Genomic DNA, 27,532 nt, shown 5'->3' on the forward strand with positions numbered 1-27,532 from the left:
TAAATTAAGTTAGATAAATTTCAGAATGAAATAAAATGCCACATTTGCCTGCTGGTGGAGAAAAGAACAAAGCTTCTGAGGCGGAGAAAAATCCGCCAGAATCAGATCAGGAAAATCCACGATTACAGTCGGCGGATGCAGCCCCTGAACCAGATATACAAGACGAATATCTTGTTGAAAATGTCCGACCAGTGTTCCTAGGTCGGACCCTTTCCGCCGGGACGAATGATGGATTGGCGCCATCCGGAAAAACACAACTGCCCCCTATCAGGGCGAATACATTGCCTGCTAGTGGGGCGGAATCTAATTTTAGTGAACCTTTGATAGTAAAGTTACCCGTGACCAGTGGTGATCATAAAACCAGTTTTGCCAGAAACGTCATCGATGATGATGTTTTCTCAGCTGATACAAATAGCACGTCTAGTACAATTAGTGCACTTAGGAATTCATTTCTTAATGATTAAATGTGACTTTTTCTTTAATTCCATTAATTTTCTAAAAATCTGAAGTGTTTTATGACGAATCAAAAATTGTTTCAGAAAAAGAAAATTTCAGATTATTTCAAAATCAAAAATGTAATTTTAATTTTTCCATTTTAAAGAATGATTTTGTTTAGTGGATTGAGTGCTAATGATCTAAAAGAGGATATTGACGCGTCCTCTAATCTCCAGCCTCCGATTTCGGCCATAAATCCCATCTTTGCCTCCCATCCTCCTCTATCCAAAACTAGCAGCCATCCCATCCATCCCATCACACAGACGGGGGCCCTCGCCCCTCCCAGCGAAGAGGTTCGAGGGCGCAGTTTGCCGCGTAATGCAGAAGCTCCTCCTACTTCGTTTCCAAGCCCTATCCCACACTTTAAAAAGTTCACTGACCCGAAGGCCACAAAAAGTATATTTTACGATGACACCATGACCTCCCCCTTCCATAAGTCCGTTAATAACGTCAAGACTCACACGAGGTCGGTCAGCCATGGAGGTGTTCATTTCAGGCAGGAAAACTCGCAGTTTTTATTTATTCTCTATTTCCATTAATTTCAGCTCGAATCTGTAGTTTTCTTAGATCTTATTTTTAACTTTTTTGGGGGTTTTTGAAATTATTAAATATAAGAAATAAGTTTGAAATGTTGCATTTGTACCTACTTTTTATTCTTGATAATTTTCAAAATAATATTTTTTGGCCCCAACTAAGTTTAAAGGCGATGACGTCAGAAACCATGTTCGTGTTCGTGATTAAGATTCAATATCTAGTTACTGATTTCAAAATAGACATATAGAAGAAAATAAAACTTAACATCTTAGTATTTTGATTATATTCTATCGTAAACTTAGCACATAAATGTCAGAGTGTTAAAGAATATTTTTTATTTCTCATGACTAAATAGGGTTGAAATATTCATTTTCCCACATCGAAAAAATAACCAAAATATATTGGTTTCGTGATATTTTGAATATTTCACCTTCATTTTAAAGACATCTAATATCTACATAGTATATACCTTTTTGTTTTCCTTGGGATTTTTTTAAGTACTTAAACAACGAGAACTGTCTAGAACCCCCTCCTTGAGAGAGCGCGAAGCGGCCGCCGCGGCAGCAGCAGGAGGAGGAACACAGTTCAGTCAGAATCTACAAAACCAGAAACTAACCTCAGCGCTGAAAAAGCCCGGTCATAGGTAAGAAATAGAAAGAATTTGTAAGAATGTGTTTGGTTTATTGTTAGCTAACAAAAAGATCCGGATTCAGTTTGTTACAATCTACAGCAATAGCAGTATATAATTGGGAGCAGAGGCTAGTCCAGAAGTCGTCTTCAACTTGTTTATCCTATCTAGACAATTCTTGTCAGTAGCCTAAACAACGATTGGTTTCCAGGCCGGAAGTAAAATGTTTCTCATTTAAGTTATTTAACCCGACCGAATCGCAACCCTTAAGAGGGACGTAACTAAAATGAAAGTTGTTAGGTTTGACAGGTTTAAATAAATAGCATATGTCGATTTCTCTTTGCTATTGGTCGATTTTTTATTTTCACGGGCAAAGCCGGCTACTTCAACTACTAATAGAATTATAAGACTTAAAAAAGGTAAAAGTGATGAGGAATTAAGAAAATTATTTTCAGGCGTGTATTCTCTCAAGGAGGAGTGGGTAATCAGGAACCTTATAAACCAGGGCATACAAGGTAAACTTTACATAATTGATTTCTTTAAGACATTGCTGGGGACTCATTCTCATATGTCATGGGGTTTATCTATCATGGGGTTTATTAAGTATTTCTCGCACATTTTTGGATCAGATAAAATATGTTTTTAATTCGAATAATAAATGATAGTGAATTTATGATTAGTTACAATGAGGTGGTCCAAAAATCTTAAAAGTAATATCGGGGGTTCTTTCAATTCCAACTTTGATTTTTTAATATATTTATATTCTCAACCTTCTTTTTGTTATCTAGGACATTTTTCATTAAGAATTTTTGCTTATTTTTATTTGTTCGATTTAAATTTGCTGGGGATCAGGAAACTTGAATTTAAACCTCAAACAAATTAGAAAAAGAAAATTTCTACCAAAAATATTGACTTGTATAAAAAACATTGTAAATGAATTTACTTACTGTTTTCAGGGCTTTTGTTTAATTGTCTGTCTGTAAGTCTATTTGAATTTTGTATATCTATTATCTAAAGCCATTTTTTTTTCTTGTAAATGTTATTATCATCTAAAATGCATTTGACACATGAATAAATAATACTTTTTTTATTTTCTCGTTAGGAATGGAAGCAGAACTGATTTTTTACTTCCCCCCGATCATGAGGAGAGAGAAAGAAAGAAAGTTAATCCTATAAATCCTTCAAGGTCAGATTTTATAATGAGTTAATCCTATGTATTAATCCTTCTGTTTTAAGTATGCTAGCATTCTGTCGGACAGCTTAAATACTTAACAAATTCTACTTTACAAAAACCAGAAAATATTCATTTTTCGCCTGACAAAAATTTACATCAATGGTCTTTAAATCTTTTTATTTTGTTCTCGTATTTGTAAGTAATATTATTGTAGTATTATTCCTTGAAATCTTAAATGATTATGGATATACCATTATAATTTTTACACTAGATATTTACAATCATTTAGTTTGAACTTACTTCATAGCAATATATTTATTCATTTTTCTCATACACAGGGCGGATATAAGAATAGGGGGGNTTCATATTTGTTTTTCATGCTCTCCTTGTTACATAGAGAGTATTAAACACTGATTCGCTTACCGCAGTGTTTTGGAACTATTTCATTTTGACTGTTAGTATTATTGACCAAAAAAGTCGAACATTTTAAGATGTTTTTGAACTTTTTGACAGTTTCCAACATGAAAGGGGTTAACAAGTTCATAAATTGTTCTTACAATTTTGCTTGCAAAAATGGTAAGATTTTACAGTTATCTCTTTTTCAAATATTTTAAATTTATTTTGGCTGCGTGTTTAAGTTTTTTAATTTTTTATTATTCCAGGCCTGGGTCTCACAAACGTAATCACTCAAGAACTGATAGCATAACAGGCTTTTTTAGAGGCCATAGTAGACAGGTAAATAAAAGGGGTTCATTCACGATAGTTCCCTCGCCTGTTGCAAAAAAACGTGCTGTGTCACCCATATACTGGGTAAATTAGAAAGTTTGGTAGGAGTATTTGGATTACAAGCCTTAGATTTTGAGGTTCAGAGGTAAATATTAAGCATGGGTGTATATTTTCTTGAACAATTATTTTATCCCCCCCACCCTAGTGTAAAGTATGTTTGTCGTCTAGGTAAGTTTGGACTCAATTAATACTTAATTTGTTCTACAAACTGTATTTTCATTTAGAATTCAAGAAGCGACTCCATTTACACTCTAAGACAAACAACAACTAACTACAAGGTATTGTTTAAGTCTTCCAAAAAAAAAAAAAAAAAAATGGGCGCCTCTTAATATTGCTAACAACTAGTTATTTAACATGCCAAAGAAAATATGAATTCTGCGCCCCAATCTCTTAACCGGTAAAGTTAAAAACAAAATATTTTATTTTAGAAAAAAGTATTTTTCTGGAATAAACCTGTTCCAGCTGTTGAAATAGAAAGGAAACATAGAACAGTTGTTCCTAATCATCTTGTTCCAGGCTCACCAAAGGTTAGAGAGTACAATCTATATATAATATATATTTTGCTTGTCTGTCTGTCTGTTTGTATCCAATAAACGTCTAAACGGCTGATCTGATCGGGCCCAAATTTTGTGTGGGACTTTACAGAACCCCAGGGAAGGTATATGAATGATTAAAATTTTAAAAATTTGCTTCTAATAAAATTCTATTTTCAATTTGAAAATCCAAGAAATTAATTTTAAATTTTTTTTGGTTTTGTTTTACAATGTTAAGAAGAAATGTTCACAATTGAAATAGAAGATGGTGCGAAGCGTCCTAAAAGCTAAGTTATATAAAAACTAGGCTTTTAGCTCCCTCTTCTATTTCAACTTTTGATTGTGAGCGAGAATCTTTTTTTCCGGGGTCATGTGAGGCCCTACACAAAATTTTAGCCCAATCGGTTCAGCCGTTTTGACGTTTATTGGATACAAACGGACAGACAGACAAGCAAAGTATATACATAATTATATAGATACCTGATACGGTTAGTATGTATGTAAGTTCTCAATGTTCTTCTCAAAATACGTTTAAATAGTACGTTCTTAACGTGCGTCCTAAATGTGTGTGATCAATGTTGGTTCCGACTGTGTGTCAGATTGTGATTTTTCATTCAGCGCTGATACATCCTCCTTTGAATAAGAAAATGTTAAGAAAGGTTTTTTTATCAAAACGAATGTGAAAAAGTTTTTTTTTGGTTTGTTTCCGCATTTTGATTTTTTCTAATTTATTAAAAAATTAAGAACATGTGTTGGGGGAGAAAAAAATACATACAAATTTGTTTTTCAATAAATTCTAATTTGATATTTAATTAGTATTTAAAATGAAGTCATTATTTCAACCTGAACCACTTACTCTATAATTAATCATAAATCAGTTAATTAATCAATAAGTGATTATGAAATTATTAATCTTCTAGGATACTGAACATCCAAATCACTCTTTCCTCTCGAACAAGATTCGAACCACTAAGTACACCTTCCTCTCCTTCCTACCAAAGAACTTGTTTGAGCAGTTTCACAGGTATAATGTTTATGTACACAACAACTATTGCCTCATGCTTTATATATTTTATGTTTGGCCTTGATTCTTAATTTATTTCTATTAGTATGTTTTTTATGTTTGAACTTGGTTCTTGATTTGATTTTGGATGCTTTATATTTTATTATTGACCTTTTTGATTCTTGATATTTTATGTTTGGCTTTGGTTATTGATATAATTTTTAATGCTTAATATTTTATGTTTGACCTTCATTCTAGATTTGATTACTTATGCTTGTTTTTTTACGTCTGATGCTTAATTCTTTATGCTTATATGCATTAAAATAAGTAATTCGTGATGCTTTTGTTTAATTATTGATGCTTGATGTTTGATGCTTGATGCTTGATGCTTGATGCTTGACGCTTGACGCTTGACGCTTTATCCTTGATGCGTGATGCTTGATACTTGATGCTTGATGCTTGGTGCTTGATGCTTGATGCTTGATGCCTGATGCCTGATGCTTGATGCTTGATGCTTGATGCTTGATGCTTGATGCTTGATGCTTGATGCTTGATGCTTGATGCTTGATGCTTGATATTTTAAGTCTAACATTTTCATCGTATTAACCCTGCTGTTCATGTTTTTTTTGTCTGGAAGTCAATTGTTACAAACTGCAAATCACAAATGCTTGACATTTCATTAATTGCTTGACACTTAAGCTCTTAAAAATATGTTTTTAATTTAAGGTTTGCGAACCTGTATTTCCTGTTCATTGTTCTATTGAACTGGGTTCCTGCCATCAACGCTTTCGGAAAAGAGATCAGCATGCTTCCAGTTATCCTGGTTCTAGTAGTTACTGCAATCAAGGTTTAGTGTCTTAAGTCTCGTTAGAAGTTACTAAAAAAATGTCGATCCCTCCACATAAATAACCACTAAATGATGAAAAGTCTTATAATTGTTGTTTCTAGGATTTGTTTGAGGATCGGCGACGATTAACTTCAGACCAAAGAGTCAACAACTCGACTTGCAGGAAAACATCAAACTTTTTTATTGTCATAATAGTTTAATTTTAGATCGTTGATCACTTTTTATTTTCCGACTTAAATTTTCTTTCTTAATTATTACTTAAAAAAAGTCCCTACAGTTGGATTAACATCTTTTACTAACATCCAATATCTTATTTATTAGTACATTTAATTCATTCTCCAAGCTACCTTTTTTAATACTTTTTTCAATCCTAAAAATTTAAGTTTTAATCTCTGATTTGATTTATCGATTTTTAACGATCAATAGTATAGAAACATTCCGATAGAAAATTTGATTAATTGATTGTGTTATGATAGAGTATTTAACCATCAAGAGAGTAGATATGAGGCTAAATATTGGAAGGATATTCGCACTGGGGATATAGGTAATAAATTTATTACAAAATGTATTTAAAAAATGTAACAATGGAGAATTTTAGTCTCCGAAAAAAGAGATAAATCACAATGAAACTCAATACCCGAGGCATTTTAATGATTGAAATATTGAAATAATTGTAATTTTGTAGGGGTTCCTAAAAAAATAACTATGAGGTATTTAAAGATTTATTATATCTTTTTTTTCAGTTCATTTGTCGAACAATGAGCAGATTCCAGCCGACATTCTTCTTCTTCATTCAAGGAATAATATTTTTATGTTCACGTCTGGGTTTTAGTCCAGTTGTCTGTAAATTTGGTTTTTAGTCTAGTTGTCTGCTTACCAGTAACAAATCTCGGACATTTTCCGCAAAAATTTACCAGTCGGTCTCCAAAAAATAGAAAACAAACGGGGATAAACAATTTTTTGATCAGAAAAAATTTCTGTTATGGACATTTGGTACTGTTGTGTTTCGTTGATGCAGGGCCACCTAAAATCATATTTAATGTCTGTCATGGTATATGTTAGTTTATTTTTACTTAAAATAAAAATTAATATCTGCAGTGATGCCTCTGGACTTTGTTTTATTGATACACAGGTTAGTTATAGAATATTATTATGGAGTTCTACACGGTTCAGTTTTGACTCCTTCTTTATTAGTCCTGTTAACGTTTTGAATATATTAAATATTTCATATCTGAACTGGCAATATGTGAAAGGCAACTTAATTTTTTTAATATCTTTTGCTTCTTTTGGTCGTTAACACTGTATTGTGTACACGCTTTGCTTTTTCTTTTCTTCATTTTTTATTCATAATTTATATTCATCTTCCATTTTTTAGAATCTTGACGGTGAAACTAACTTGAAACAAAGAGAGATACCGAGAGGACTTAAACTTGGAACTGGACCTAATCTAGGCAACCATTCATTCATTTATTCATTGTTTAATTCATTTATTTATCCTTTCATTCATTTATTCATCCTTTTATTCATTTATTTATCCTTCCGTTCATTTATTTAACATTTTATTAATTTATTTATCCTTATATTCGTTCATTCATGTGTTAATATATTTTTTAGTATTAATCGTTTCATTATTTATTGATTTCATGAATGGGTTATTTATCCAGATAATACATGTACTTAATTTTTAAAAAAGAAAAATGATTATTTCCTTTCAATAAATGGCGGAATTGCATAATAATTTAAAATTTGTAATTTTAAATTTAATTGTTATCATTGTATCCTGTTAGCAATGACAAATCTGTGATCATGATAACACTAAATCTGACTGGTTATATTTTATCAGATGTTCAAGAGCTACGATGTAATCTAGAATGTGATGCTCCAACTACTAAAATATATAGATTCCACGGCAGCTTAGGTAAATCATCACCCCCCTCGTTATTTTCTTCTGCTTTGATCACATCCCCTCTCTAGTATCTTGTTTTTATTCAATTGTCTGTCTGTTTGTTTGTATCCAGTAAACGTTAAAACGACTTAGCTGATCGGGCCCAAATTATTTTTCGGACCTCGGATGATCCCAGGGAAGGTTTATGAAAGCTTACACTTACAAAAGTTTGTCACAAAATATTTAATTTTAGTAAAATGTTAAAAATCACGATGAAAATTGTGAATACGCAGAATTTTTTCTCATTGTTCTAAAGAAAACGCTAACAGAGAGAGCAACAATTAAAGTTGGACGCGAAGCGCCATGTTAGCTTAGTGTTAAAAAATGATTTAAAAAATATATCATTACTTATTATATTTTTTATCTAGTTCAACCATGGGGAGAGCGAATACCTGTTGGTAAAGATAATCTGATCCTACGAGAGTGTATGCTCAAGAATACAGACTATGTTGAGGGTCTTGTTGTATATGCAGGTAGACACATTTACTCATGTACTTGGTTTGGTTTGGTGCTGCATTATCGTAGAAATGTTTTTTTTTACTATTAGGTGATTGATGGATTTATCCTATGGCTATGCTAAATACCACAGAATAGCGAATCAATAGTTCTTTTAAGAAAGATATTAGAAGTTTTGGTTTGATTGATTGATTGATTGATTCATCATTTATTGATTTATTGATTGATGAATTCTGTTTGATTGATTGATTGATTCATTCATCATTCATTGATTTGTTGATTGATGGATTCATTCCGAAGTTATGTTAAGCACCCAGAACACCGAATTAATAGTTCTTTTAAGAAAGATATTAGAAGTTTTGGTTTGATTGATTGATTCATTCATTCATCATTCATTGATTTAATGATTGATGGATTCTGTTTGATTGATTGATTCATTCATTCATCATTCATTGATTTGTTGATTGATGGATTCATTCCGAAGTTATGCTAAGCACCCAGAACACCGAATTAATAATTAATAGTTCTTTTAAGAAAGATATTTGAATTTTTGGTTAAATTGTTTGATTGATTGATTGATTCATTTTATCATTTATTGATTTATTGATTGATGGATTCATTCCAAAGTTACTTCAGAACATCGAATAGATTTACTTAAGAAAGTTTTTTGATTTTTGGTTTGACTGTTTGATTGTTGGATTGATTGATTGATTGTGCTGACTGACACTCTACAAGAGATTTATTATGACTAATCTCATTTTATTTAATATATTTTGTTTAGGACATGAATCTAAGGCTATGCTGAACAATGGTGGTCCTCGATATAAGCGCTCTAAACTCGAGAGACAAATCAACTCCGAGGTTCTATACTGTGTATTTATTCTCTTCGGACTCTGCCTTATTGGAGCAGTAGGTTAGTCACCATTAACTCAGATTTACTAAAAATAAAAATATTCGAAATCTAATTTAAACATATATATGTTACACTCTAGTGCGTTCACAATGTTGCAAGCTCATATGTGAAATACAGGGATGAGGCTATAGAGTTGACTGTGTGGAATTGTTTGTATTACTTAAATTCATGATTCCCTGCAACTGTAAACTTAGATCTTTCTTTGCTAAATCATTTTGGAAGCCATTGAAAGCAGAAAACTTAATTTAACCTTATGGTCTTATATTTAGAGTTTCAGGTCGTCTTTGTGGGTTTTAGTCTTATTTCTAGTAAAACTAAAATGTCAATGTACATGAAATTATATTTTGTTTTTGATAAATCATTTTAGTTTTCTTCTCATGGTAAAAATTTGTGTTTTATTTTCAAAAGAAATTCACATTTTTTTCTTTTTTCTTATCCATTGTTCAATGTTTATTTTAGGCGCTGGTTTGTGGATTAACTCCTTCAATGTGACAGCTCCATTTCTTGCAATACTGGAGATAATGGATGTAAGATTAAAAAATAATAATAATTTATTTCTGAATCTGTAAAGAATCTAAAAAAAAGTTTGACGTTTTTATTCAAATGTGCTCTATAGTAAGCAGTTGGAAGGTTAAACGTTTTAGTCACGTGTATTTTCTTATTTTGGAAATGCGGATCCGGATTTAAAATTTTAATTTCTGATCTAGTAAATACTGGTTTATGCAAGTAACAACAAAAAGAGATGACAACTTGAGGTCTTGACAATTTTGGTCTTTTATTTTTGTCTTTGTTTGAAAATCTTGAACCGGATTTGCGAGAAAAACGGAAAAAATGATCCGGTTCTTCAGCACTATTATTATTATTATTATTAAAGGACAACCCATCATTCAATGAAATAGGGGTCGGCGCTCCTAGAAAATGGACTTTTAAAATATTATTATTATTATTTCAGGTAAACCCGTTGTGGGACGGGTTCCTTGCTTTCTGGACTTTCATTATCATTCTTCAGATTATCATCCCTCTCTCATTATATGTTACCATTGAGCTAACTAAACTCTCACAGGTTAGTTTCATCTCCTTTTTTAATTAATTTTTTTTCTGTAACTCCTTTCTCAAATAAGTCTCCAGTGAATTTTTAAGTCTTGAGTTTTTAAAATAATATCTTAACTTTATTATTATTTAGGTTTATTTAATTCACAATGATCCCCTCTTATACGATCCTGTCCACGAGAAGCGCGTGGAATGCCGCGCTCTCAATATTCCCGAGGAACTGGGACAAGTGCAGTACATGTTCTGTGATAAGGCAAGTTGACTTTAAATCAATTAATCATATGTTTTTTTAATGGAGAAAAGGGAATTAATCATTAAGCTAACGCATAATTATATATGTTTCTATTATGTTTAGACTGGTACATTAACAGAAAATAAGATGGTGTTTAAGCGTTGTAGTATAAATGGTCAGGACTTCGGGCATAATAGTTTCTCTCATCCAGGCAGTTCAAGGTAAATTTAGGAAAAATTTGGATTTAAAATAAAAGTTAAGCACTAGAGAAAGATTCATAGCTTAATTCGCTAATTCGAATTTTCTAGTATTTATTTCAATTATAATGAAAAAATTGATCTGTTTACATTATAATCATTTGTATACTATAGAAATGACACAACAAGCTCCAAAAATAATGTCATTTTTTTCAGGGCAATAATCCCCACAAATCCTAAGCTAGCTGAGTACCTGAATACTTTAGAGATTGGGGCTTTAGTTGACTCCACCACTCCACCCTCACAGGAATTCAATCAATTAATCAATCATTCTCATTTATGTGAATTAATTAACTGTAAAGATGATAAATAGGAAAAATTTGTTTTGCATTAAAACCTAATTTAAAAACAACCAAACCCTTTCTTTTTCATTTGATAAGACTGCAGAAGGTTTAAATGTTTTGAAAAAATGTTCATGATTGATAAAATGTTTGATATCCAGGGTTCCCTGCTCGTACAAGAATTCTTTCTATTATTAGCTGTGTGCAATACGGTCATAGGTGAACAATTTTAATATTTTTATAAAATATTAATTTTCCCTGAAACTCGTCGGGATTATATTTACCTGTACTCCACTTTTTATCCGTCGCTTCCAGCAATAAAAAGTAAAAATCCTGTTAACAAAAGATTATTGCTGAAATTGTTGCTTTTTGGAAAAATTTATTTTTTAGGAAACTAAAATTTATAAAACGCTTGCTAAACTTTCCTCCTGAATCCTTCCTTCATATGTTTTACGTAACTTTCATGCGCACATCATTCCATTTTTAAATATTTTTTTTAGTGGCGAACAAACCTCACAGGGATACAATGAATGCAAACGGAGTCATACAAAGTAACCCAGGTAACTGGATATATTCAATATTGACAGATAGATGGAGTGAGCCTACAGATTAAAGATTTACTGAAATTATTTTTTTTATTGGCATAGAGGTAAAAGAATAAAAAAACTGAAATAAAATTTTTAAAATTGACATAAAGATTTCTAGTAGATATAAGTCTGATACAATTTCAGAACTGAATTCGAGTTAAATTACTGGACTGGACAGTGGACAAAGATTAGTTTAGTTTGAAATCAGTTTGAGATGAGTTTGATATCAGTGAGATCAGTTTGAGATCAGTTTGAGATCTGTTTGAGATCTTTTTGAGATCTGCCTGAGATCTGTTTGAGATCTGTTTGAGATCTGTTTGAGATCTGTTTGAGATCTGTTTGAGATCTGTTTGAGATCTGTTGGAGATCTGTTGGAGATCTACTTGAGGTCACTTTACCAGTTCGAGATCAGTTGGGGAGAAGTTTTATCTTAGCTTAAGCTATGCTTTGTTCGCTAAGAGTTTTGAGTTCAGTTGAGTTTGTTTGTTAAGAGTTTTGAGTTCAGTTGAGTTTTGAATTTGTTTGTTAAGAGTTTTGTGGTCAGTTGAGTTTGTTCGTTAAGAGTTTTGAGTTCAGTTGAGCTTTGAGTTCAGTTGAGTTTTGAGTTTGAGTATTAAGTTCAGTTTAGTTTTGAGTTCAGTTTTCGTTTAGTTTGATTTCACTAAAAGTTGATTAAAGAAAGAGGAGAAAAATCTTATAAAGGTCTAGACGAAGAAGCTGTAAAATGGGGCTTTCATATGATTCATTTGAAGTTCAAAACATAGTCAATCCCATATTGAGATATGTTCTACTTAAAGATGATATTTGTTTAAGCTTGTACAAGTGAAAGAAAGAATTAGTGTAAGGGTAAAGAAAGTTGACTTTTAATATTTACTAGTCTGAGGAAAAGAAGAATTGGTATGTTGACTGAGCAATTAGAGTTTTTATTCTAAACTATTTAACACTTCACAAATTATTCAAACAAATTAGCATTTAGCACGCTGATAGATATCACTTTTATTACAAAAACGAGTTAAATGATTCATTTGATGATAATTGTAAAACATAAAATATTCCTTGTTTGAGAAATCTTGAAATGCAGCAAGGTCAAGCTAAGTGCACTGTGTAAATAAGTCAATGCACTTTGTACACAGCACACCTTATAAAATGCACTAAATAGTTTTATGTAAGTATTTAGTAATTTGAGATGGTTCCTTGCATGCTCATTACTCAAGTATAATCATCATTTCGGGTCAAATTATTAAATTTCAATTGCCAATTAAGTATTTTTTATTTGAAGATAAATTAAAGTCAATTTACAGGAACGGCGAACTCATCGCTTCGGCGTCCTAAGCGGAATTCATTAATTGCTCCGCCTTCCGCCCTTGCTTCATCATGTGCCACGCCCATTCAGGCATCACGTGAATCCTCTCCCTCCCCGCCTCCCTCCCTAGTATCTACAGTGTCATCTACAGCTGGTCTAACCACTCCTCCTGGTTCCCAGCCAGTCCGGCGACCAAAGTTTTTAGATTTTCTACCTGCCGGTGCTCGGCCCCTCTCCCCTATACAATCCAGCCCGGAGACAAGTCCAGCTGATTCACCAGCTTCCGGTCACAGATCATTAAGGAAATAATCAATTCTAAAATATTCTCAAGACCTTTTATATATTTAGAAAAATCTGTTTAATGTTGATTGCAAATTATAAGAATTATCTTTAAAATATTCTGATTTAATTGAATGATAAGTAATAACTTTGTTTTTTATTTAAAAATAGTTGATTCATTATTTTTTAAAGAATGATTGTTTGATCGTACGTTTATTTTTTATTTAAGAATGATTATTCAGAATAATTTACAATTTTTTTGTTTTTAATTTAGGATTGCTTGTTTGCTTACTTTAGTTTAAATTAAGAAATGGATTTATTATTTTATGGAAGCATGTTTCATTTTATCAATGGTTTGTTTAGTTAAGAAATTTTTCTGCTCATTTATTTCTTTAATAATTACAATTGATTAATTGATTGATTTGATTTATGTACTATTTTGAATCCTATCTCTAAACTTACTTCCTATTATACAATTGATTAATTGATTGATTAGATTATCTACTATGTTGAATCCTATCTCTAAACTTACTTCCTATTATACAATTGATTAATTGATTGATTTGATTTATGTACTATTTTGAATCCTATCTCTAAACTTACTTCCTATTATACAATTGATTAATTGATTGATTTGATTTATGTACTATTTTGAATCCTATCTCTAAACTTACTTCCTATTAAACAATTGATTAATTGATTGATTAGATTATCTACTATGTTGAATCCTATCTCTAAACTTACTTCCTATTATTCCAATTCATCACTCAGGTAAATAATAGGTTCAGGAAAGTACATGTACTACACACAACACAATGAACGCACTACGCAATGTTTAGTACATGCACAGCACACAATGCAATGAACAACGCATGTACTGTTTTCAGTACATAGTACGACGTACATGAAATTAAAAACGATTTCACACATTGCTGCAGGGTGAATGTTTAAACTTAAAGCTAAAAAGTTTAACGTAATTTACTCAAATTATTTTTTATTTTAGCAAAGTTAGCCGTTCATCTGTTCCTGCCGGGGAGATTCGGCCAATATTTGAGGCAGAATCCCCTGACGAACTGGCACTGGTTGACGCAGCATTTGCGTACAATTGTAAACTGATAAAGCGTACACCAGGGCAGTTGACGGTGTCCCTGCCAGGGGACGGAGAAGTAGAGTTTAAGGTAAGAACTAATTTATAATTATAAGAAATTTTAATTCAAGGTTGACATTTTCTATGAAATGGGTTTTTTTCTAAATCGCAAAAACTCCGTACCGAGTGTGAAAACTGTAAATAAGTGCTTAATCCGTGAAAAACAGCTTCCTCTTATCCCCGCGATCAACCTATTGACCTTTTGAAAGATATCCAGAAGGGTTGAAGATGTCAACCTGGGGTTACAACTAACTCAGGTTCATGGAAGCCCTTTACCTGGGTTTGCATGCATCCATGAATCATTAATAGAACAAAACCTGGGCGGATTAAACAGAGTCTCTGAGGCGTGTAGTAAATGCATATCGAAAAGGGGGGGGGGGAGGACTGATGGGGGAAGTCGACTGGGGGCCAGAAAACCCAGCGATTCCCTTTAATTAATCCATAAGCAGTAAAGTACGAACAACACTTATCAGGACTTTTAAGGGATTATAATACAAAAGTTTAGACATCAAGCAAATTATAATAAATTTTATCGTTATTATTAAAATACAAAAAAAAAACAATAACCACTCAAAACAACCAACCATGTTTAGGCGGGCCCAAACTGCATAGTAAATTGTGATTGCTTACTTGTAATATCTCATGCTTTGTAGTTGAATAAAAATATGAATATAAAATATTATTTTTGCATTCCAGACATCAATTGATGAAATATAGTTCGTATGCTTAAATAATCGGTTAAGGATCGAATTGCATAAAATCTTCATTGTCAAATATTTAAATTGCAAACAACCAGGTGCTATATTGTGCATTCTGAATAATCCACATGAAAATAAGAAAATAATGTACTATTGTAGATCCTGCATATTCTACCGTTTGACTCTGTCCGTAAACGAATGGGTGTAGTTCTACTGAATCCTAAGACAGGGAAGAAAACACTGTACTGCAAGGGGGCAGATAGCAATATGTTTCCCAGAATATCCAGACCTAAATCTCAGGTATACAACTATACAAACTACTAACCCCTAAAGCATAATTTTCGCAATGTGCATTTTATCTCGTTTAAGAATCTCGATTATAAATCATACTATCAGGAGGAGGAGGCGTTGTTGGAGTCTACTAAGAACCACCTGGATGTTTACAGTCAGCAGGGTCTCAGGGTCCTAGTGATGGCCTCCAGGGAGCTCGGGGACCCAGAGTACGAGGACTGGTTGGAGCAGCACAAAAAGGCGGAGAATGCTCTGGAGCGGCGTGAAAAGCTTCTGATGGAGTCATACAACTCGATAGAAAATAAGATGAAGCTTCTGGGAGCTACAGGTAGAAAAACATTTCGGGCAACTTTTTAAATAAAGTTCAAAATTAATTATCAATTAATGATAAAAAATGGTATTTTTTAATGAAACTTTTCGAACAAATCTTTATTCCAATATTTTTTCTAGGAATAGAAGATAAATTGCAGGAAGGAGTACCAGACGCAATATTCAGAATTAGACAGGTGCAGTACATTGTTTACTTTATTAGACAGGTGCAGTACACTTCATTGTTTACCTTATTAGACAGGTGCAGTACACTTAATTGTTTACCTTCTTAAACAGGTGCAGTACACTACATTGTTTACTTTATTAGACATGTGCATTGTGCAGTATACTACATTGTTTAATTAATTAAACAGGTGCAGTACACTAAATTGTTTACTTTATAAGACAGGTGCAGTACACTACATTGTTTACTTTATAAGAAGGTGTTGTACTATATTGTTTACTTTATTAGACGGTGCAGACACTACATTGTTTACTTTATAAGATTGTGTAGTACTATGTGTTTACTTTATTAGACGGCGCAGTACACTAAAAGTTGGTGTACCGTATAATGTACATGTTTAGGCTGGTGTGGTTGTATGGGTACTGACCGGGGATAAACAGGAAACTGCGATAAATATAGCATTCAGCTGCAGGTATCTAGTCAATTATTCTGATTTTCTGTAAAGTTGTAAACAAATATATCATTTTTTTCTTCTTCTATTCTTATAAAGATTTATTCTCAAAAATGATACTATAGTTTAATTTAAAGTTAAATTGTTTTTGAATATATAGGTATACAAAAATATGCAAAATTATGAAAAAATATATTTTTAGATTATTCACGCAGAATATATTTTCAGATTATTCACGCAAAATATATTTTTTATTATTCACGCAGAATATATTTTAGATTATTTACGCAGAATATATTTTAGATTATTCACGCAAAATATATTTTTTATTATTCACACAGAATATATTTTAGATTATTCACGCAGAATATATTTTTAGATTATTCACGAGAATATATTTTTAGATTATTCACGCAGAATATATTTTTAGATTATTCACGAGAATACATTTTTAGATTATTCACACAGAATATGGAGATTATCAAACTAAATTCTAGAAGTAGAGACGCTGCTGAATCATCAATCAGGTTTTTTATTTTATACTAATAACAGATATTTGTGATTCTTCTACCTACCTACCTACCTACCTACCTACCTACCTACCTACCTACCTACCTACCTACCTAGGAACTACCTGGACCAGGCTAAGCACTCAACGCGCACCCGGGATAAGCGTGCACTTGTAGTTGACGGGAAAACTTTGGTTTATATTCTGGACAAACGAGCAAATATCCAGGTATTTATTATCTATCTATCTTCTTATCATCGTTGTCTATCTCCGTCTATATTTATAGATCTACTTATCTAACTATCTATCTCTAGCTCGATCTATCGCTATCTTTCTCTTTCATTTATCCATGTATCCATGCATCCATACTTCCATCTATCCATCCGTCCACCCTCCCTCTATCCATCCTTCCATCTATCCTTCTAATGTATCCATGTATTCATCAATTCATCTATCTTTCTATCTATCTATATCCATTTATCCATCCATCCATCTATCTGCCTATCCAGGAACTGTTCCTGCAGCTGACTGAGCAGTGTTGTGCAGTGCTAGGGTGTCGAGCTACTCCTCTACAGAAAGCCTATATTGTCAGGATTGTCAAGGAAGAGTTAAAAATGCATACTCTTGCTATAGGTATGGTTAATCAATCAATCAGTTATATCAGTTAAATCAGTTAAATCAGTTAAATCAGTTAAATCAGTTAAATCAGTTAAATCAGTTAAATCAGTTAAATCGGTTAAATCGGTTAAATCGGTTAAATCGGTTAAATCGGTTAAATCGGTTAAATCGGTTAAATCAGTTAAATCAGTTATATCAGTTATATCAGTTATATTAGTTAGTCAAAGAGATAAATAGTTAGTCAATGAGTTAAATAATCAATTGGCTAATAACTATCAATTCAAATATACCATAAATTAAATTCATCAATTAATCAATAATGTAATTCATCTACTAATAAATTAATTAATCAATTTATCAATCAATTAATTAATTAATTAACCGATTTATTAATCAGTCAGTCAATCTATCTTTTAATCGATGTTTTCCATCAATTCAGTCAATATTGATAAAATAAATAATAAAAAATTTATTCACAATTCGTCAAGCAACCCATCAATCGATAAATCAATTAATCATTTAATCAATATGTCGAGTGATAATGAATGAATTAATTAATTAATTAATTAACTAATGAATAAATAAATGAATTGATGTAGGAGATGGAGCTAATGATGTATCAATGATACAGACTGCTGACATTGGAGTTGGAATCTCCGGCCAGGTAAACTTCATAACATGAATAAATTTGAAATCCTGAGGTTATCTACCCTTAACCCCCGCCCCCCCCCATTTCTTCCCTTCCTACCCCTCCCTGCCACCCACCCGGCCTCCCCGTCTAAATTCTTTCCCTTCAGTTACCTATTTCTTCCATATTTAGTTCCAGTTTTCCCGCTTTTGAATTCATCCTTCAAAAATTCACTAATAATATTCCCCCCCTCCTCAACACCCCAAGCCTTTGCATACACAGTCCAGAACTCTGAAGACATATTTGGTCCCAAAATTATTGACCTTAAGTGAAGCAACAGTTAAGCCTACACACAGAAGCTAAGAACAATTATACTATGATACAAGAGATTCAATTCATATTTTATAATTATTTACACATTATAACACATCATATAATGCATATTGTAAAAATCCTGAATCGAATATAAGATTGTTTTTGTTTTGTTTTTTGTTTTCATTGATTTAAAGAACCTTGAAGTGGTGGGTTTAAATTATTAATTTAAACAGAGAAACATACCAGAGGGTCCATAAAGAAATTGTATTTTAACATCAAAATGTGTTTTTCTTAAACAAAATTATTTACTCAATCCAACATTAAGAAATATCACTATGCATTAATGTAAAATTTATCTATGTGACGATTTCTTTCAGTAGGAAAAAATGAGATATCCAGGTTTTTTCTTTAATAAATGACAATTTTCAATTGTGGGTTCTCAGTAAAAGTCACTTGTGGATTTAAACAATGTTAGAATAAAACAGTCAGTTTTCAAACCAGAATACTATGAGGAAGGGGTAAAATATCAACCAAAAACTGCAAAAAAAAACACCTTTTTTACTCCTAAAACCAACATCTATACTTATGAAAAAAAAAGATTATAAAATTTTCCACATTTCTTAATGGTTTATCAAGTTTTAGGATAAAAATTTGCGAAAAAAATAAAACAAAAAATTTTAAAATTATTTTTTGTTAAAAAGATTCAGTAAATCTTACAGAAATGACCTGGATCCGGATCCATTTTTTTCCAGTGCGCATCCAGGATCCGGATCCGTATCAAAATTAAATGTATCCTAGGCACTGGTTTAACAACAGAACCACGTTGATAATCAGGTTCGGCCCTCTTTAAATAGAGACTCAGTTCAAATTTCAGTTAATGTCCATTTCAAAACTGACGAAAAGAACCATTTGCATATAACAATCCGTTTTTAGTAATTTGTTAAAACATTTTGTATAATTTCTAGGAGGGAATGCAGGCTGTCATGGCGGCAGATTTTGCAGTTTCAAGGTTAACTTTTATACAACATTAATTTAGTTTCATTTCATTTCAAACATTTACATTCGTTAATCTCGACATTGGTATTGTACATTAAACTAGGTCGTAAACAATTCATTAATGTGTGCACTAAACTAAATTTAAAACTGAACTGAAATCAAATTATATCATATCATATCATATCATACAGCTAGGGAAGTGTCCAACAGCTCCTTGACCTACAATCTAGAAATAATCAGATTTAAAACTGAACTTAAAGGGAGTGTTCGCGAAAAATGAAAGGGGGTATAGGCTGAATGCGATAAAAGAGCGCTTTGATCGCTACTAATTTTACTTCTATCTGTTGCGTCTATAAGGAGAAAATTGTTTAAGACGTCTCATACCGAATAACTTAGCGCCCATACAAATTCAGAAAATTGCAACATATGACTTAGACCGTAAAAAATCAATTTAAGTTCAAACAAATCATTCAGATATTACAACCTATAGTCATCGATTATCTTTCGCCACATTTGTGTATAGTTTATATTTATAATATTTTAATTTTTTAGAAAACGTTTTAACGGATTTCGAAAAATGTGAATGGTGCGTGCATTCTTCGATAGTTGCGCAAACAAAAAGAGAAATAAACAACTTCAAAACAAATTAACTAAAAAATATTACAACATATAAACTATATACAAATGTGGCGAAAGGTAATCGATGACTATAGGTTGTAATATCTGAATGATTTGTTTGAAATTAAATTATGATGAATGATGAATGATGAATGATGAATGATGAATGATGAATGATGAATGACGAATGACGAATGACGAATGATGAATGAGACCTAAACAATTTTAATTTAGATTTCGGTTTATTGAGCGGTTACTGTTAGTTCATGGACACTGGAGTTATGACAGGGATGTGGCAATATTTTAATTAACCTCTAGAGGCTGTGCTAAATTAACCTCTAGAGGCTGTGCTACATTCTTATTAATGTTATAAACTTGGAACTTGGAGCTGTTAAGATCTAGAATTTCTACCTTTTAGTGAATATTTTTGCATATTACAGCGGTGATTTCACACTTTGTACAACTTTTTTCTTTTTTCACATATTTTAATGATATTATTTACTTTTTTCCCCCCAACAATATATCAGTGTAAGTTTTCTTATTTTATTGCCAAGAACTGAATATCTCCCAACAACAGCTTAAACAGACTCACTTTAATATGGTTCAAATTAGTTCAACTTATTCGCTTGTGTTTCATTGTTCAAGAGATGTTTGAATTAAGAAAGAGTTTGTATTAAGTTCTGCTCATTTAAACCGATTCAAATTATTTCCGTCAGTGCAAAAGTTGCCAGTATTGTTAAACCTTTAAATAAATAATAATTTCTTAATAATTGATATTGAAAAAAGAAAAGTGCTATGATTGATTGATCTATTTTTAGATTCAATAATTTTATTGTGCATTCTGCAAAAGTAACAATAAAAGCATTTAGGAAGAATTTAAAAGTGAGGCTCTGGAAAAAACGCTTTTTTCATTATTTGTTATGAACATTTGAAATATTTTCCCCTGTTATAAAAATATTGCTCTGTATCCTAGACTGGGTCGGATGGTGTTGCACTTTTTCTTCAAAAATGCAACTTTTGTCTTTGTATGTTTCTGGTGAGCTTTTACTATTCAGAGAAACAAAATAATTTAATTTTTGTCACGTTTTCTAGAAATTTATAAACTTTTTTATACATTACATAGTTCTTTCTTTTCTTGGGGAATGAGGACGGAAAAAATTAATTACAAATATTAAACAAATTTTGATATTTAAGAACTAGGGTGGGTATTTCTTATTTTGAACCATCCTTAATTTTGTCATTTTTTAATAAGATTGTTTTTTTGTTTTGTTTTTAAAGCTAATTATAGATATATGAATTAGGGGAATCAACATTTTCTAAATACTTAAAATATTTAGAAATCCCCTGCCCTCAGGGTTACTTTCCTTGTATAAAGTAATGTTAAAGAAGGAATGTACTCTAGGTACCAGCTGTTCTGTGGCTGGTCAGGTCAAGTTATGATTGACCAGATGTACTTGATGCTGTTCAATCTTCTGTTCACCTCCCTGCCTCCTGTGGCAGTAGGCGTGTTCGATAGGAACGCCCCCGCGGACCTCCTTACTTCACAGCCTAAGCTCTACAGTGTTGGCAGGTCGGTTTCGTTTCAAAGGTTAAATAAAGGATTAATAAACCCATGGATTAATGGGTCGATGATCAAATTCCATAAACGGCTTTTAGATAAAGATTGAAATTTAAATTGATATGATGTTTGATTATCAAGTAATTGATTTATCATTGAGCTAATTAAGTTTGGAATTAATTAAATCTTTAACTGATTACTAATAGATAGAATAATAAGATTATTAAGATTGAATAATAGTTTGGAAATAGGGTTAGGAATAGTAGTTAAACAATTCAACCTTTTGATAAATATTTTTTAATAGTTGATCAATATACTATTCAAGGTTGAGTACTGTGTATAAACCCTATAGTTTCTGGATCAATATGGCTGAAGCACTTTATACATCAATTCTTCTCTTCTTCATTGCATTTGGTAAGTGTTAATTCATAAAGGGATTGTCGTTGTACTTTAATGTCAACCTCCATTTATCGAGGGGCATGGGCCCAGTTTCGTATTCAGGATTTTGTCCAGAGGGGGGCTCAAACTTTTTTTCTTTCCAAGGAGCGGGACTCATCATCCGTTGGTACCTAAAAACCCCTGAAATCCATAGATTTCATTGGTTCGGGAGGGGGGGGGGCTACACCCCCATAGCCCCACCCTGAATACGTATCTGGGCATGGTCAATTCAGAACGTCACCTTTAGCTAATTAATAATATGAAAGATACAGTCGTTTTTCTAGCATTAAAGGCATTTAATTCTGCAGTAGAATTCCAGTCGCTTCATTAGTATAAATTAACTATTGAAATGATCTTTACTAAGAGTAACATATTAATATCTTACTTATTCTTGATGAAACAGTGTTGTCAAGGGTACCGTTCTGAATCTGACAAACCACTGTAGGTCTTAGGAAATAGATTTTTAAAATAACTTAAAATTATTGACCTCAAGATCGTCTAGTTTAGGCCTCCTATCACACGAAGTCATGATAGAAGACTTTTAATTTAACAATTAATAAATCTTGATTTGATTTGATTTTTGAAAAGTGGATGAATAATTTTATGTATTTGCCATTAATTAATTTTCGTGATTTGATAATAATGTTGGAATTGAGTAGTGGTTTGATTTAGTTACCTAAGTTAATTAGAATTGAATGACTAAATCAAATATGACTGATTTAATAATTTCTGATTGATTGATTGTCATGCCTAGGAGTGTATACAGGTAGTAGTATAGGAGTATGGGAGTTTGGAACTCTAATCTGCTCCCAGTGTATTCTGGTGATGCTTATACAACTAGGAGTAGAAACGAAATCATGGGTAAATTTTAACTCTCTTTAAGGGTCTTTCCACAATTTTTGTGTAGACTGTCAAGGAAACGCGATCGATAAAAAATTTGTCTAATTTTTATTAAAATGTAAAAAATTGCTTTAAAAACTTACATAAATGTCTCACATGATTTTTCTTTCTCATTTTTCTTCTCCATTTCCTTTCTCATTTTCCTTCTCAATTTTCCTTCCTCATAATTCTTTTTCATTTTGTTTCCTCATTTTCCGTCCACACTTTTTATCTTCATTTTCCTATCTCATTTTCCTTCTCCATTTTCCTTTCTCATTTTCCTTTCTCATTTTCCTTTCTCATTTTCCTTTTCCATTTTCTTTCTCATTTTTCTTCCTCACTTTCCTTCCTCATTTTCCTTTATCGTCTCGTGCAAGCACAAAATACCCACCTTATTAAACATTTAATCTTAATCATCGTTTGCATATATAATATTTTAGACTGTTGTTCACTGGCTGGCCATGATTACGTCTGTAGGTTTATACCTTGCCTTTGGTCTCATTTACAATGCTGTCTGTAGTGAATGTGAAGGTAATATTATTATACTTTAAGAAACTCATAACGGAAATATGGTAAAAAGAAATTGAGGTTTTGTCACAAAATGCATCATGCGGTGTAATGCAGCATGCTGTGTTATATTATATAGACCTTTTTAAGGATTAACGAACCCGTATCTTGTAATGCAGCATGCTGTGTTATATTATATAGACCTATTTAAGGATTAACGAACCCGTATCTTGTAATGCAGCATGCTATGTTATATTATATTATATATACCTATTTCAGGATTAACGAACCCGTATCTTGTAATGCAGCATGCCATGTCTGATCCTAAACACTACCTAGTTCTTCTTATAACTGGAGTAGTTTCTGCGTTGCCCAGGTAAAACGTTGTTAATATTTTGTCTAAATTTTGTTTTTTAGCTGATTCCATGGACATGGAATTTGCTGAAAATTGTTTATGCCCCTCCTTACCCAACCAATTACGTTCCATATGGTTTTTCGGGGCTTTTTGGTAAGATTTTTAAAAAAGGTTTAACTTGGATGTGTTTTCAATATTTTTGGAGACCCCTCCCCCCCTTGAAGAATACATATAGAGTTTACATGTTAATATTATTGTAAAACATGTTTCATCAATCCTCAGCATCACAGTTGCATTTTAGTTCTGATTGCAAAGTGTTCTATATTGCTTCATGTTTTCTTGTTTGTTTCTAAATCCTGTAAAGTGTTGAGAAGAACAGATTATAATCGTTAGAAGCATTGTGCTGGGATCATATAATTTTATGGAAGGAGAAGAACATGTTTAGAAAATTCTTTAAACTGTGAATAGAAAAGTATTTTTTTCTTACTTGAGAAAGATGCCAATCTTACGTTATTCTATTTATTCCAAAGGATTAGTTTTTACTTCAAAGATTTTTTTGTTGATTTTACTAAAAAGAATCTTTTAAATCCCGGCGGACAGGACCTTAGATCTTACTCAAAAGTCTTGTCTTGATGTTGAACTCCAATTTATCAATTCCTTTTCTTACTAGGGTCTTTGGGAGAGTTATACAGAATACATTCAATCCATCGGATGTTATAATAGCTGTCAAACAGAGACGGTTTGCCAGGTAATTATATTAAACAGTTCGACACAGAGTGACAATGAAACAGACACTGTAAAAGTTCCGACACTGATACAGTTCGACTTTTTGACATTTCCGACATAAGGGCAGTTCGACAATGAGGCAGTTGGACAATTCNTGAGACAGTTTGACAGTGAGCCAGTTTGACAATGAGACAGTACGACAATGAGACAGTTTGACAATGAGACAGTTTGACAATGAGACAGTATGTCAAAAAGGCATTACATTGAGACGGTATGTAATGGTGCTATTTCACCTTTATGATTAGAAGTTACATCTTAGACCTATATTTAATTTAAAGGGATGAGGAGAAGAAAGTAGCTAAAGCAGCTTCTAATCAAGCTCAAGCTGGATTCAATAGATTTTACAGGTAAACATTAATGAGATAAAAATAATTTTTGAGCAAACTGATTTCAATTTTAAGTAGAACGACTGGAAGGGTATGAATTATAAATAGCATCTATTTTATAATAATAATAATAATAATAATAATAATTTTTATAATTGCAATCAACCTTTAATCCTTAGAAATCAGACTTGAGCTCCCACCCATAAGATTAAAATTTAAAGAAAGAAAAAAATAATTTTGTTACTCTTAGTATTATGAAACCTTTTTTTTTAATGTTAGATCCCCAAGTGTTGAACAGAATGCAACAGCAGCCTCCACAACCACTGTCGAGATGACCAACATGTAGCCTTAGGACAACATTATTCAGTGTACTTCAGCCAAGACTAATGTTCAAGCATTTATTTGAAAAATAAGATGGCCGATAACTAAACTAGATTGCCGACCATTTAACAAGATGGCAGACCATTTAGCAAGATGGCCGACCATTTAACAAGATGGCAGACCATTTATCAAGATGGCCAACAATTATTTCTCATTTCTCATTTTCTTGCCGTCATAGATGTAGTTTAACGATGGCACGACCAAAGCCAAGTCCAATATTTAGCCAACAAAGTTTCTGATGTCCATATTACCACTTCCAAATTCTCTTGACCAATGACCAATGGTCTCGGATTTCTAAACTTTCCGCGCCATTACAAATACTAACCCACGACCTAACTACAGTACTTAGGTTTACGTAGTTTCTTATTAGTATTTTATTTTTTCAGATAAAAAGGTTGTTTCATCCACGCCAACTAATAACTAGAAATTTTTACGGTGAGCAGATCATTATTATGTTAATTGTACAAATGCTTGTGCCATGAGCAATTATTGTTTTTTTTGGCTACTCTGTTGCTCTACCCACTTTAAATATTTCGGTTCCCTGAAGAAGAAATTATTATTTGAATTTATTAATCAAGATTTTTTTTCTTTGTCAGACTCATGTGAGCAGAATTAACATTTTTCTCTTAAAGTCGTCTGCAATGTCAACCAAATATTTGCCAAAGTATGTCTTTACTTCAGATAAAATGACTAAAGCTCAACACTTAATGATAGGTAGAAATAAGAAAAAGAGTCAAATTAAAAAGTTTTCAAAAAGATTTGGCCCAGGTTTATTGTTTATTGTTTAATTGAATTCGGAGTATTTAACCAAAAGTTTGGATTTTTTTCTAAGCTTCCGAACGCTCCTCTTTAGTGTACGTTTTATAAGCACCCTGGTAATTTTTTAATTTTGATCAACCTTAAATTTTTGTACATTTTGAACAACTGTGGAATAGAAAGTTTATACTTATTTCTTGGAAAAAACCCAGAAAATCTTACTTTTGAATAAAAATAGATTATATTCTGTCCAGTGATGACTGCACATATTGTACATAAATAGTAAATCAGACAGTTCTAGTACTTGACAAGCTTTCTAAGAACTCCGTTGCCAAAAGTTGTGCTCGTCTTCCGGTTTAAAGTTTTAAGGTTTTCGCCCCCTCATTTTTTAGAAATTATTATTCGCCATCATTCCGCCGATCCGCCATTGAATAAATCAACTCTTGATTCAAGCCTACACTGATTTCGAAAGCTCTCTTTTTCACCTTATTATCTTCTGTTTAAAAGAACTGAATATAAAAGCTCTAATTTAAAAGAATTTTATGCCAAATATTGTATTATCGCGCTAATCTTTTGTATTTAGATATTCGACATACTAGATCATTATTTATATCAATTTTTCATTTTGTATTGTTGTATTTAATTTAATTTTGCTTTTAGAAGATATGTATTTATATCATGATTTAGGAATTAAACATTTAGTAATTATATTATCATTTGTATAGCTGGTTCAAACTGGACCCAGGGACCGAAATTAATGAATTGGTGAGGTCGCTGAATTTCCTACTAGTGCACCGGTTCAAATCCTGAATCACCGATTCAATAACCCATGAGTATTCATGAATAAATTGATGAGTGGTCTGGCAGGATTTGAACCGGTGGTAGGGAGTGCAACGACTTCAAGAAATTCTTTAATTCCGGTCCGTCTTGTAATTAAATTGATCTTTTTATTGTAGCAATTATTATCACGAAAGCATATAAAGTATACTCTAAATTTTTTTATTTTTTATTATTGAAAGTCTACGGGTTTTTGAAGCCATTAGAAAATTGTCCATCACGCTCAACTGAAGAATCTGATAGAATTATGAATATCAATTGTAAACCTCCCCTCCCCCCCACCTCTTTCTCTTTGCGCATCTGTCCCTTTTTACTACTTCCGGAAAAGGGAAGTAAACTTCCGGTAAATGGAAGTAAAAGGGAAAAAATAAGATTGAATATGTTTCTTACCAATACAATCCTTACCTGTGATGGCCAGCTTACCATTTCATTTCGTCAAGGATTGTGTTTTTAAGAAAAAATATTATTTCTATGTTTCAAACTGTTATGCGTATGCCTAATTAAATTACTGTACATCACTGTTAACTCTGTTTATAATATCTTGTTGTATAGTTCTCAAGTAATTATACTTTGAATTGTAAATCTGTGATAAATTTACAATATTTTTACCGTCGTTGTGTAATTATAGAAATAATATGGATTG

General features: G+C 32.1%; 1 protein-coding gene across 3 annotated transcripts; it reads left to right on the forward strand.

The window, feature by feature from the left end:
• LOC111700187 (probable phospholipid-transporting ATPase VD) lies at positions 1 to 27,529 on the forward strand. Of its 3 annotated transcripts, XR_002764931.1 has the most exons (48): positions 1 to 442; positions 617 to 991; positions 1,553 to 1,672; positions 2,113 to 2,172; positions 2,760 to 2,843; positions 3,494 to 3,566; positions 3,842 to 3,895; positions 4,046 to 4,144; positions 5,071 to 5,174; positions 5,880 to 6,000; positions 6,102 to 6,163; positions 6,477 to 6,544; positions 6,744 to 6,798; positions 7,099 to 7,132; positions 7,376 to 7,451; positions 7,844 to 7,918; positions 8,314 to 8,418; positions 9,183 to 9,314; positions 9,774 to 9,841; positions 10,267 to 10,377; positions 10,498 to 10,617; positions 10,720 to 10,817; positions 11,010 to 11,100; positions 11,296 to 11,353; positions 11,635 to 11,694; positions 13,023 to 13,326; positions 14,012 to 14,074; positions 14,307 to 14,481; positions 15,308 to 15,448; positions 15,545 to 15,767; positions 15,890 to 15,945; positions 16,334 to 16,404; positions 16,839 to 16,910; positions 17,011 to 17,119; positions 17,401 to 17,524; positions 18,109 to 18,173; positions 19,418 to 19,461; positions 20,301 to 20,354; positions 21,040 to 21,102; positions 21,469 to 21,636; positions 21,950 to 22,038; positions 22,817 to 22,923; positions 23,382 to 23,472; positions 23,728 to 23,824; positions 24,474 to 24,551; positions 24,868 to 24,936; positions 25,195 to 26,010; positions 26,560 to 27,495. XR_002764931.1 is itself a non-coding variant. In XM_023471029.1 (47 exons), the coding sequence occupies exons 1-47, from the start codon at positions 36 to 38 to the stop codon at positions 25,259 to 25,261; spliced, it is 5,040 nt and encodes a 1,679-aa protein (XP_023326797.1). In that variant the 5' UTR covers positions 1 to 35; the 3' UTR covers positions 25,262 to 27,529. The 3 variants fall into 3 exon arrangements, 2 of the variants coding, with proteins under 2 accessions (XP_023326797.1, XP_023326798.1); XM_023471029.1 differs by having other exon boundaries at positions 25,195 to 27,529; XM_023471030.1 differs by having other exon boundaries at positions 20,301 to 20,351; positions 21,037 to 21,102; positions 25,195 to 27,529.
• The last annotated feature ends 3 nt before the right edge of the window (positions 27,530 to 27,532 follow it).

The sequence above is a fragment of the Eurytemora carolleeae genome, unplaced genomic scaffold (assembly GCF_000591075.1).
Source record: "Eurytemora carolleeae unplaced genomic scaffold, Eaff_2.0 scaffold378, whole genome shotgun sequence".
NCBI lineage: Eukaryota > Metazoa > Arthropoda > Copepoda > Calanoida > Temoridae > Eurytemora > Eurytemora carolleeae.